This window comes from Schistocerca serialis, chromosome 3 (genome assembly GCF_023864345.2).
Source record: "Schistocerca serialis cubense isolate TAMUIC-IGC-003099 chromosome 3, iqSchSeri2.2, whole genome shotgun sequence".
NCBI classification, from domain to species: Eukaryota; Metazoa; Arthropoda; class Insecta; order Orthoptera; family Acrididae; genus Schistocerca; species Schistocerca serialis.
Genome location: NC_064640.1, coordinates 818,618,697 through 818,632,733, shown reverse-complemented (window position 1 = coordinate 818,632,733; position 14,037 = coordinate 818,618,697). Strand labels below are relative to the sequence as shown.

At 40.7% G+C, this 14,037-nt stretch overlaps 1 protein-coding gene across 1 annotated transcript in view; it reads right to left on the bottom strand.

The window, feature by feature from the left end:
• Window positions 1–14,037, bottom strand: part of LOC126470711 (heat shock 70 kDa protein 14-like) — a 190,352-nt gene that overhangs the window by 19,564 nt on the left and 156,751 nt on the right. The window contains exon 7 of the mRNA XM_050098712.1: window positions 8,663–8,878. Within this exon, the coding sequence (XP_049954669.1) occupies window positions 8,663–8,878 (216 nt within the window). The remainder of the gene's footprint in view (window positions 1–8,662; window positions 8,879–14,037) is intronic.

The window sequence follows — 14,037 nt, the reverse complement described above, 5'->3', positions numbered from 1 at the left end:
TGGACCCAAACGGCAACCGCTTCCAATGTGGTATGAATGAGACCCATGTACTAACAATATCCATACAGACCAACATGCAGACACCCTCAGAAGCCCTCAATGGGCCAACCTGGTTCTGACAGAAAGCACAGAACTCAGTAAGGGACAGTAAGTGAGCATTAGTAAAATGAGATTCCTCAAGAACAACACAAGCTGATGAGTGAAAGGCAATACGGGATTGCAACTCTGGGAAGTGAAGGTAGTATTCGTTACAGTTCCTCACTGAGCGGGTATCGAAATGGGAGTTGAATGGGCTGGAGCCAGTCACGTCACATAAATTTGATGTCAGACTCAGGTTGTGAGCAGGGGAGATGACACCTACAGGAGACATTGTAGGAGGGGGCCTTGTCCTGGTATTTATGTTTTCTCTTCTTCTCTTTCATAGGTTGAGGAGGGCAGAACACAGAGGGAGAGCACGATTTGAAAGATCCAGAACTGAGAAAGAGGAGGCAACCTTGGGGCACACAGACTGTATGTCCTGTAGCCGAGTTGTGGTAGCTGATGCTGATAGGAGGGGTCACGGGAGGGACACCCGTCACTCTTGGGTGCTGAAGAAGGGAAGCACTTCTATGACCGAGGAGGTGGAGTGGCACCCAGAAGGCAGAGCGTGAGAACCACAGGGGAGGGGCCAAGCAGAGGGGGCAGGACTCTGATAAGAGACACATAAGAGGGCGAAAGGATATAACAGAGGCAAAAATTGAAGACATCAACACATCGTCGATCCAGGAACTTATAGTCTTGTATCTTCCTTTCTTTCTTGTAAGCTGGGCAATCTAGTGAGCACGAAGTGTGATGGTCATGACAATTTATGGACACAGGTAGCAGAACACAGGGGCTCCCCCCCATGAAGTGGGTGGCCACAGCCACCACATAGAGGGTCTGCTGTACATTGGGAAGGCATGTGCCTGAAACCCAAGAACCAAAAGCAACTCGTGGGTGGCAGGCTATACAGGCTCACGTCACACCAATCTCTCATAACCTTGACCTCTTGAGAGGGTATCTCCCCAAAAAGCCAGAATAAAGGCGGCGATATTGGTGTGGGCATTTTTACGAGCTTTCTGCACATGTTAAACAAAATGAACACACCATTGTTCCAGATTAGCCTGCAGTTCCTCATCAGTTTGAAGGATGAGGCCCCTATGGAAAATGACTCCCTGGACCATATTCAGAGACTGGTGATGTGTAACAGACAGCGGGACATTGCCAAGATGATCACAAGCAAGAATAGCTGCAGATTGGGTGGAAGAAGAACCTTTGATCGACAGGGAACCCAACTGCATTTTCCACAAAAAATAGCGGATTTGTGGGGGTGAATGTGTCCCTGTCCATCCTAGTGCAGACCCAGTAGCAGGGAAGGTGTTTCAGTCCAAGCCAGCGAGCCTGGACCTCCTCCCAGGGTGTGGCCAGGGAAGGGACGGTGGCAGAATCATAAGAAGCAGCATTCAATGATACATTACTACTTTAAGACACGGCCATAGGAGAACGGCCAGGTTTTTGGAGCTCGATATGCCTCTTGTGCAAAGTATTCACCTCGATACCACTCACTTCGATCAGGGGCTCTCCCCATGGACGCCACCCAGCCATGACAAGAAGCATCTGGTATTGTGGCCACAGCAGTGAGTTCTGATTCTCCAGAATAACAAGCAATCACTACTAGGCACATATGAGGAGGCAACAGCTCAGGCATCAGAAGTGTGTCCTGTGTTGTCAAGGGGGTCAGTCAGATGGGTACATAACAGTCCCACCACACGCGCTGGCTAGACGTGCTGGTGATCGAAGTGGAGGGGGGCTACGGCAGGGAGGGAAGAGAGGAGGGAAGTGGGCAGAGGAATCCATGCCATAGACACTAAGGAGGGAGTTCTTCCCCAAATGGCTCACACTACAAACAGAAAATTTAGATGTAAATGGAAGAAGGATAACTGCAGTCAGCTGCAGTGGGACATTAAGTGGAATCATCTTAATGTCCCTGTGTAGCTGACAGCAGTGACCGCCCTTCCATTTACAAATAGTGTTCACAGTTGCAGTAGCTACGTGGTGTGTGTTCTTTTGAAGGAACAAACACTACGCATTCACGTAAGTCTGGACGGGCAATGGATCCACTTTCTTCAGTGTGAATGCACGAAATACATCTGACCTCCTGTGGGAAACTGAGTAGCGACGGGAGTATAATTGACAGGGACTGCAGATAGTTACCGCTTGGCGGGAGTGTGGATTGGCCGTGAGACGTACCAAAGTAGTTCACGCAGTTGCGATAATGCTGTGTCCTGGATGTCACAATGGTTATCGCACCTCCCTAGTAAGCAGGAGATCCCGGGCTCAAATACCGATCCAGTACACATTTTCGCTTGATACCGCTGATTCCACTTAATGTCCCCTTCCAATTACATATAGTGTTCACAGCTGTGGGATCTGTGTGGTGTCTGTTGCTTCAAAAGAACAGACACTACACATTCATATAAGAAAATTTAGAAGTGGGGTCAAACCACAAAGAGGGACCAATAACGCCAAAAAGGATGAAAGAGAAAAAGAGAGGGAAACAAAACTGCAAGGAATACAGAAAACCAGATGGATAGCCAGGTCGACGTAAATAAGATAATCGAGGAAGGGGGAGGAGGTGGCAGCGGGGAAGGAGAGAAGGCAGTGAAAGGACACTGGGAAGGAACTGCAGCCCAGGAAGGAAGAATGGTTTGCAGTAACTTGGGGCCCTGTGAGCACCATGCACGAACTCATGGAAGAATTCTGAGCCCCCTGGGGCATGTTAGTTGAAGTGTGCAGGGGCAGTGAGTTACCAAATAATGAGGCCAGGATGATTATGGGACTGGATGATGTGTTTTCAAGATGACTCATCTGCAACTATTGCTTGGTAGTCATACTGACATAAAGGATTGTCCTGCGTTTGCAGCAGAGTAATGGCTGCTTTCACAGGTTGCCTGGCTTCTGATGGGGTAGGAAATGCCTGTGACAGGACTGGAAGAGGTGGTGCAGGGTCGATGGATTGGGCAGGTTTTGCAGCTTTGTCTGCTACACGGATATAATCCCTGTGTCAAGTGGTTGGGAGTGGCATAGGGATGGACTAGCATGTTGTGTAGGGTGGATAGGTGACAGAACACTACTTTAGGAGGGGTAGGAAAGATCTTGGATAGAATGTCCCTCATTTCAGCGTAGGATGAGAGATAATCAAAGCTCCGGGGAAAGGTATATTTCAGTTGTTCCAGTCCAAGGTGATACTGGGTGACAAAGGGGGCGGTTCTTTGTAACTGATTTTTGGGGTGGTGGAAGGATTGAGGGTGTGTGAGGATACGGCACAGGAAATCTGTTCATTGACTAGGTTCAGTGAGGTGGGGGTGGGGTTGAAACTTATCTACATTCCTTCACAACCTTAACGCCTTTTCCTCCCCTACGTTTCACCTGGTCCTTCTCTACCAAACGTGTACCCTTCCTGCATGCTGACATCCACCTCTCTGATGGCTCCATCCACACTTCTGTCCACATTAAACTGACTAACCACCAACGATACTTGTATTTCAACAGCTGTTATCCCTTTCACAAGAAAAAATCTCTCGCATGCTGCGTAGCCACCCAAGGATGACATATCTGCAGTGGTGAGAACCCCCTTGCTCAACATGCTGAAGCCTTCACAACGGTTTTCACAGACACATGATACAACCCCCATCCCCAAACCTAGTCCACAAACATATTTACTGTGCCATTGCCTCACACATCCCCAATCCTACCACAATCCCTACAAGTCAGTTACAAAGCAGCACTTCCCTTGTGAACCTGCATCACCCTGGCTGGAACAATGGAACCACATCCATCGCCAGGGCTATGATTATATCTCATCCTGCTCTGAAATGAGGGACATCCTACCAGAGATCCTTCCCATCCCTCCTAAAGTGGTGTTCTGTCGCTCACCCAAACTACAGAACAGCCTAGCCCATCCCTATGCCAACCCTAACTCCCAACCCCATGACACAGGGATTATATCCCTGTGGCAGACCAAGGCCCAATCCAAGCACCCAGCATGTTCTACCCCCATCACAACCACTGCATCTGCCGCAAAACAGCATTGGCACCATTAGTCTATTTTGTGTGTGTGTGTGTGTGTGTGTGTGTGTGTGTGTGTGTGTGTGTGTGTGTGTTATACTCTAACTCTTCAATGGATAACTACAAAAGTCTGCAAGTGTTCTTTCTTTTGTCTGTGCCTGTCAACATCCCAACACTTCTGCGTTTCATCGAGTGGTCTTTAATCCTAAAGTTTAAGTTCTTTATGTGATGTAAATTGCAACAATTCCATTTCAACTAGTTTTCCACTATAATTATTAGCTTTTTACCTCCTTATATGAAATACCCTTGTTTATGACAATGTGAACTTAAGTTTTCTTCTTGAAATATAAAAATGGATTGTTATCACATCAAGGAATTAGTTATATTTAAAAACAAAGATGATGTGACTTACCAAACGAAAGCGCTGGCACGTCGATAGACACACAAACAAACACAAACATGCACACAAAATTCTAGCTTTCGCAACCAGCGGTTGCTTCGTCGGGAAAGAGGGAAGGAGAGGGAAAGACGAAAGGATGTGGGTTTTAAGGGAGAGGGTAAGGAGTCATTCCAATCCCGGGAGCGGAAAGACTTACCTTAGGGGGAAAAAAGGGGTATACACTCGCACGCGCGCGTGCACACACACACACACATATCCACCCGCACATACACAGTGTCACAGTTTTGTGACTGTGTATGTGCGGATGGATATGTGTGTGTGTGTGCGCGCGAGTGTGTGCCTGTCCTTTTTTTCCCCCTAAGGTAAATCTTTCCGCTCCTGGGATTGGAATGACTCCTTACCCTCTCCCTTAAAACCCACATCCTTTCGTCTTTCCCTCTCCTTCCCTCTTTCCTGACGAAGCAACCGCTGGTTGCGAAAGCTAGAATTTTGTGTGCATGTTTGTGTGTCTATCGACGTGCCAGCGCTTTCGTTTGGTAAGTCACATCATCTTTGTTTTTAAATATATTTTTCCCACGTGGAATGTTTCCCTCTATTATATTCAAGGAATTAGTTATATAGTAATATCTACATCTACATCCATACTCTGCAAGACACCTGATTGTGTGTGGCGGGGGGTACCTTGAGTACCTCTATCGGGTTCTCCCTTCCATTCCAGTCTCTTATTGTTCGTGGAAAGAAAGATTGTCAGTATGCCTCTGTGTGGGCTCTAATCTCTCTGATTTTATCCTCATGGTCTCTTCGCGAGATATTCGTAGGAGGGAGCAATATACTTTTTGACTCCTTGGTGAAGGTTTGTTCTCCAAACTTCAACAAAAGCCAGAGCAAACAAACAAAGACCAACACGCATCAATTAAACAATCAGAGGAAAACGAAATCTTAAGACAGCCACCAGAACAAGCACAAATAGAACACAAAGAGACACACGTGTTAGATATAGAAGAGAAATTTCAGCTGACATATATAGAATACAAAGACACAAATACAGACATCAGACCATTCTTGCATAGACCGCCAAATAACCCACAAGTCGAAACAACAATAAAAACTATCAACAAAATCATACACAACACAATAAATTAAAATACAACTATGGAAGAGTTACAACTACTGGTTTATATAGGAGCACTCACTACACTAAATATACACACTAGGCAGAGATCAGAACAAACCAATACACAGAAGAAACCCACAAAACCAGCATGGCAACACAGGCTACAGATCAGAATAGAAAAACAGAGAAAAGACATCGGACAGCTAACACAATTTATAAGAAATGAAATATCAGACAAAAAACGAAAAAGGTTAGGTAAAATCTCACAACAAGAAGCAATAGAGCAATTAGATGAAAAGAAGCAGAAATTACAAGCATTGGCCAAACAACTTAGAAGATACAAAAAAAGTGAAAATAGAAGGAAACCAAACCAAACATTCAACACAAACCAAAAGAGATTTTACCAAACAATAGATAACACACACATTAAAATAGACAATCCACCAAACATAACAGACATGGAACACTTCTGGAGCAACATACGGTCAAACCCGGTACAACATAACAGGCATGCACGATGGATACAAGCAGAAACAGACACATACAAGATGATACCACAAGTGCCTGAAGTGATAATTTTGCAACATGAAGTCACCCAAGCAATTAATTCTACACACAATTGGAAATCCCCTGGAAATGATAAAATAGCAAATTACTGGCTAAAGAAGTTCACCTCAACACATTCCCACCTAACTAAATTATTTAACAGTTACATTGCAGATCCATACACATTCCCTGATACACTTGCACATGGAATAACCTATCTGAAACATAAAGATCAAGCAGACACAGCAAACCCAGCTAAATATCGCCCCATAACATGCCTACCAACAATCTACAAAATATTAACTTCAGTCATTACACAGAAATTAATGACACATACAACACAGAACAAAATTATAAATGAAGAACAAAAAGGCTGCTGCAAAGGAGCACGAGTATGTAAAGAGCAACTGATAATAGATACAGAGGTGACATATCAAGCTAAAACTAAACAAAGGTCGCTACACTACGCATACATTGATTACCAAAAAGCCTTTGATAGTGTACCCCACTCATGGTTACTACAGATATTGGAAATATACAAAGTAGATCCTAAATTGATACAGTTTCTAAACATAGTAATGAAAAACTGGAAAACCACACTTCTTATTCAAACAAATTCAGATAACATCACATCACAGCCAATACAGATTAAGCGTGGAATATACCAAGGAGACTCATTAAGTCCTTTCTGGTTCTGTCTTGCTCTGAACCCACTATCCAACATGCTAAATAATACAAATTATGGATATAATATTACTGGAACATACCCACACAAAATCACACATTTGCTATACATGGATAATCTAAAACTACTGGCAGCAACCAATCAACAACTCAACCAATTACTAAAGATAACAGAAGTATTCAGCAATGATATAAATATGGCTTTTGGAACAGATAAATGTAAGAAAAATAGCATAGTCAAGGGAAAACACACTAAACAAGAAGATTACATATTGAAAAACCACAGTGACTCCATAGAAGCGATGGAAAAAACAGATGCCTATAAATATCTAGGATACAGACAAAAAATAGGAATAGATAATACAAATATTAAAGAAGAACTAAAAGAAAAATATAGACAAAGGCTAACAAAAATACTGAAAACAGAATTGACAGCAAGAAACAAGACAAAAGCTATAAATACTTATGCTATACCAATATTGACCTACTCATTTGGAGTAGTGAAATGGAGTAACACAGACCTAGAAGGACTCAATACACTTACATGTTCACAATGCCACAAATATAGAATACATCACATACATTCAGCAACAGAAAGATTCACATTAAGCAGAAAGGAAGGAAGAAGGGGATTCATCGACATAAAAAACCTACATTATGGACAGGTAGACAATTTAAGAAAATTCTTTCTAGAACGAGCAGAAACTAGCAAAATACACAAAGCAATCACTCACATAAATACATCGGCTACACCACTGCAATTTCATAACCACCTTTACAACCCTTTAGATCATGTAACATCAGCAGATACGAAGAAAGTAAATTGGAAATAGAAAACACTACATGGCAAGCACCCGTATCATCTAACACAGCCACACATCGATCAAGACGCATCCAACACATGGATAAGAAAAGGCAATATATACAGTGAGACGGAAGGATTCATGATTGCAATACAGGATCAAACAATAAACACCAGATATTACAGCAAGCATATTATTAAAGATCCCAATACCATAACAGATAAATGCAGACTTTGCAAACAACAAATAGAAACAGTAGATCACATCACAAGTGGATGTACAATACTAGCAAATACAGAATACCCCAGAAGACATGACAATGTAGCAAAAATAATACATCAACAGCTTGCCTTACAACATAAACTTATAAAACAACACGTTCCCACATACAAGTATGCACCACAAAATGTACTGGAGAATGATGAATACAAATTATATTGGAACAGAACCATTACAACAGACAAAACAACAACACATAACAAACCTGACATCATACTCACCACTAAAAGAAGAAATTAACACAACTAATTGAAATATCCATACCCAATACAACAAATATACAAAAGAAAACCGGAGAGAAAATTGAAAAATACATCCAACTGGCTGAGGAAGTCAAGGACATGTGGCATCAGAATAAAGTTGACATCATACCAATTATATTATCAACTACAGGAGTCATACCACACAATATCCACCATTACATCAATACAATACAGCTACATCCAAACTTATATATACAATTACATAAATCCGTAATTATTGATACATGTTCAATTACCCGAAAGTTCCTAAATGCAATATAACATACACCGTACAGTTAAAAGGAAGTGACGCTTGATCAAGGTCCGCGTCACGTCCCATTTTTAACCAGACTTAACGTCTGAGAAAGTAAAGAAATAATAATAATAAAAGTATTTACGCACACCAACCATTCAAAGCCACTCAAGAAGTTCCTAACTGCTGATCTTCACAAGGAGATCATGTGATGATATAGGACTAAATCAGAACTACACTAACTGAGTTCCTTACCTTCATAAAAATTGATTTTGTTACAACTGGGATATCATATGATAGATGATCACAACCTGGGTCAAATGGTTCTTTCAGATAACTACCATGCTTCGCAGCACCCAGGGCAATCAGTTCATCAGGATTTACACTACATAATAACTCTGAATTGGGAAACATTTCTGAGACAGATTGCTGAATTATCGGGATTTTCGCAGATCCACCGCACAGGAGCACCTAAAAGAAATATTTCAGAATTCTGTAGTACACTCATAACATTAGTAGAAATAAGAAAAGGTCTGGAAAGTTAAATAGACATACAAGAGGGAGCTTATGTAACTAGAAACATAAATCTTACTCTGGTCAATATAGTAATTCTTAAACAATTCAGTGATGTGTAATCAAACAATGGAAACTCCAGAAAAGAATATCAGCAATGTAGGAAAAGACAGATTGCTACTTACTGTGAAGAAGAAACAACAAGTTGCAGACAACACAATTAAAAGACACTCACTTATAGCTTTTGGCCACAGCTTCATAAGTAGAAGGCAAAACACACACACACACACACACACACACACACACAGCCACCATTTCCAGCATCTCGGGCCACAATGCTTACGGTAAGTAGCAATCTGTCAGTAATTTGTAAGCTATTTAGCATAACTATAACAGAGTCATGCTGTTTCACTTTATGGATCATTCTGTCCCAAAACTGATGCAGAACAATATATTTCAATAACCAGGTGCTACAATGATGCATCCGTCAGGAAACGAATTCTTGTATACAAATGTTGGAAAACAATAGCGCGCCATCCACTAAGACAAATCTCATACAAACATTATACAAAATCTCAGGCAGAATCATGGACGTATATTAAAGGTGGATGATGTACAAAAAGTGCAAATGGATGATGAGAGATCGTTCATTTACTTGCTGTACAAAAATAAGAGAACGGTTTGCTTCAATTTGTATTTCGTCTTCATTACAAGAAAACGGTGACATTAGTATTTGAAGAGATCATAACAGAGGTGAAATGATATGTAAAGTAGCACACTTTGTTTGACAGAAACAGCTTTGTGTTTCACAAGTGAGTCAATGGAGGAGCAGCAGCAATGCTAGACAATTTGCAGTATGGTATCACTTATAAATCCTCATGCTCTCTAGAGACAGCATCACAATAAGCATGTGCAGTGCAACAAAGAACAATAATTGTATGATGCCTCTTCCCCATATTTTGACTCACTGAACAGTCAATCACAAATTTATTTCAAATCAACTATACCTGTTACCAATAAGGATGAGAACAGCTTCATGTGTAAGACATCTCAAAATATAAACACAAAAGGTATAAATCTGACAGAAAAAACTACTTTACAAGACAAATAAATGTTAGTTTGAGTTGATATCTTCCTTCTAAACGAAGCCCAGCAATCTACGTACATCACAAAAGACACAATATACAGAATATACTGCATGAGCTACAAAAGGTACATGGCCTAGCCAAAAGAGCAGCCAATTTTCCTTTATATGAGTGTCAATGTGTGCTGGATGTACATCAGTGCACATGACCATTTTGATATATGTCATGGCATTCACACAGCAAACTCTCCACAGGGTATCTACTGTAGACAGTGGAATAAGTCTTATAACATTGGAATAGAACAATTATGGAACACACAGATCTCTTACAGGGTGTATACGGGGACAAGGAGAAAAAATTCCTGGATCTCCCAGTGAAAAATACATTTTCTCCCGTGTGAAAATACACTTTTTCCCTGTTAAGTGACATTATACTTTCCGTCAGAACTGTAAAACTTGTCAATCCTTTGAACGGATATGGTTTTATACAGCAGCATAGAATTTCTCAGCACTTTACAAAATGAAACTCAGGGGGAAAAAAACACGTTCTGGGAAGATCTTTGATGGGCAGCAACATGTATGCTGCATATTTTTGTATTAAGAAAGTATAAATTCGAATTCCACCAAAGGAAAAGTTGATGGCTTAAGTTAATATCCATAGTGTTGCTACACAAAAAGCAAAGCTTTCACATAGAATATTTGTCTCGAATATTAATAAGCTACAGGAGAAGCTAAGCTTTCACATATAATGTTGATCTGTTTAGTGCATGTTCCACTTTAAGATACATCACACAAATACGCCAGTAAAATTTTTAATACCGACATAAATCTCTGATCTTCTGGGCTCAAAATTCTTCTAAATGGCTCGTCATCAAAGAGTTGATTTTTAAATGAGAGCAAACACTCTGCGATTTAAGAAATTCATTGTACATTCTTGCACATAGTTCCTTTTGCGTAAAAGGAAATTTACTTTGAAAATATCGCTTTTCGAACCGCAATTCTCAATATTTTCCTGCGACCTGTTAAAAATAGATTCATTTCAGCAGTTGCCAGAGAGCACCAGATAAGAGGCGTCACCACGCTTGCACAGCTACGGTGACGTAGGAAGCCCGTATGTTCGTACATTTAAAACATTAAAAGATCTTTCTTACATTATGTCATAAGAGAAACAAGACATCAGAGGACACACCAAGAGCATCGGAAGTTCGTGAACCATACTAAAAAGCATAGTTTGACTTAAAGCGCACATTCGCATGTCCAGATTCCCAATGATGTAGGCCTCAACCTCATATTAAGCTTTTCAGTGTGGTTTTCAGGATGTAAATTTTCTTGGAGTACCAGTACTGTATTATCTCATGTTTGGATCTTTATTATGGCATAATTCCGTACATGCTAGAAGATGGAATCGTGCACTTGAAATGCAGTGGACAGTTGAAACTAGCCAATGGAGTGGAATTAAACACTGCGTGTCAAATTTACTGCCTCAGCAGGAAAGCTTAATAAAAGCCAAATTTCTTTAGAAAACCGACAAAAATAACTACACTGTTCTGCAAGGTGATTAATGCTTGACTGTCAGAAAGGTGGAAATAAAAAAAATTCTGAAACTAGTAACACATTTTGGCCTACCATAATTATGTGAATGTATTTTAATTCACTTGATAGCTCCCAACCACAGAAATCTGTCTTGTTTTCATTTGACGTGAGAGCAGTAAACGAAGAGGAAACACAAAAATCACTAAACGTAAACACGTGTCACGTAGAGACCCTCCACTATAGCTCAGACTGCTCTGCACACACACAAAAAAAAAAAATTTTCAAAAAAGTTCATTTTGTAGCGCACATCTTTCTGAAGAGTCTGATACATAAAACATATATCTGAGAGGAAATGTAAGAGATGTTATTTGGTCTTAAGTGTGCCGAACTGCAGTGCCACGCCTCTTCAAACAACATTCTTATACCACACATCACTGTATTTCGCTCTGTGTAACTCAAAGGTGTATATTTTGTAACGGATCCCATCAAACTATTTCAGGACTGTGGAAATTAAAATTCCTGTAGTGTCTCTCCTTCTCCCAGTCAGCCGGTTTGACATTCTGCCCCTCTTATTTTTAAAAAACATGCAATTAATACTGGATGGGATTATTTGTAACCAGGAGAACGAGAACTATTCACAAAATCAGGACTCTTTATTACCTATTAGCTAATAACTTGCTCTTCTGTGTGACATAAAATTAAATATAGGATACCTAAAACCAGTAAAGACAAGAGACATGCAAGACAGTACACATTTCTTCAATCCTTAGGTCCTAGTGATTTTTCTCTCTAATCTTGCTACAGCTTTACATGGTGTGCTTTCCTTTCTGCGAAAGAGCTATTACCTCATCAAAGTTTGTCAAACATTTTGCTACATTTTGCTACATGATAAATCGAAATGTCGTCTAATACTGAAAAAGCTGTTAATACAAATAGTACCCAAGAATGGTGTGGTTTCTCAATCTAACTACATCTGTTTTGTCACTGTTTCCTGGATAAAACGAAATAGGCCATTCCAATACTGCAGCAATTGTAACACACACCAAATAAGGAAGACTGTTTTGGCAATAATGATCATTTTTATATTACAGCAATATAATTCACAAAGTAGCAACACAAAATATCTATTTTCCTACTACAATCAAAAAGCTTTATGTTAGGAACTAGTTTCAAATTTCATTCATATGCTCCAGTTTCATGCACGAGAATAAAATTTTTTTATGAATTTGGAATCGTCATATTCTTCCATAATTTGTGTGATGTCCCCATTTCTTCTCCTTCCTCGTACTAACAAACAATCTTGTCATCACTAACTCTGTAACTATTCCTACTACTGTCAAAACTCATTCTCCGTTTAACTTTACTAACCCTGCCACAATCACTGGTTTAGTTATCCAGCGATTATTCTCCGGTTAGGTGTTAGTATGTGTTCGTACAATGCATTTTCCGCACTACTCCCAGAATGGAACTTAAGCAGCTGCTAGCTCGTGACTACAACTGGCCCTGTCTAATGTAGTGATGTGGCCAAAAATTTTCCGTCAAAATTCACTTTCTTGGATACACCGAGAAGGTAATACATAAACTTTCTTACCTGTTATTCCTGTTAGTCATTTATTTCAACTCTGCTAATCTGAATCTATGGATTTCGCTAGTAATTATAACAACGCTGAACATTTGCAAACCAAATCAACCACATAAACAAGCAGCAGTTGGCATTCACCGGTTCAGCTTTATTCCGCTCAGCTCGTATAGCCCCGTCCCGTTTAGTCTGGAGGAAAGTTCATGTCTAGATGTGATGAGGATTCCCCTGGCAGAGATATCATGTACACTATGCACGCATTCAAAAATCAACTTAGAATGTGTTCAAAAATGTCCAAAAACCAGCAGAGGTACATTTCAAACTCATATGAACAATCGACAGACCGACGTGCGCTGGATGCTAGGTGCTTTGTAAAAGGTTTTTTCCCCCTCAAGAATATGAATCTGCCCTCTCCCCCCACAACTGTTGCCCGGTTCAGATACAACTGTTTGCCCCCCCCCCCCCCCCCCCCTCCACCAGATCCAGGACTGCTGCGCACGCTTGAATGTGGCAGCTTGGGGGGCCAGTAAATTTTTTCCAGGTACCCCATGTGGCTGGTTGCTGCTACTGCTGCTTGCACAGCCAACAGCCACATTTCTGTAGCCAGAAGCGGGAGAAGGTATTACTCATACGCGTGTGCACGAGCCCACTCGTAACTACTTAAATGAATCAAATTTAAACAGTTGTGTCGTCACACTCATCGCAGGCAATTCGTTGTTATGAAGCATTGCATAGTCTTCCTACAGCCTTTAACACATTTTGCTGTTGACAGACGCTTGTACGTGCACTGTGTTAATTTATATGGCGCATTTCCTTTGCAATTTAAGTTTTATTTTCATTTTTTCTCTCGTTCATGTTTTAATGCTGCAGTATTATTCTGGAGTAGTGGGATACAGTAATATCCTTTGTTAGAGTATTGGT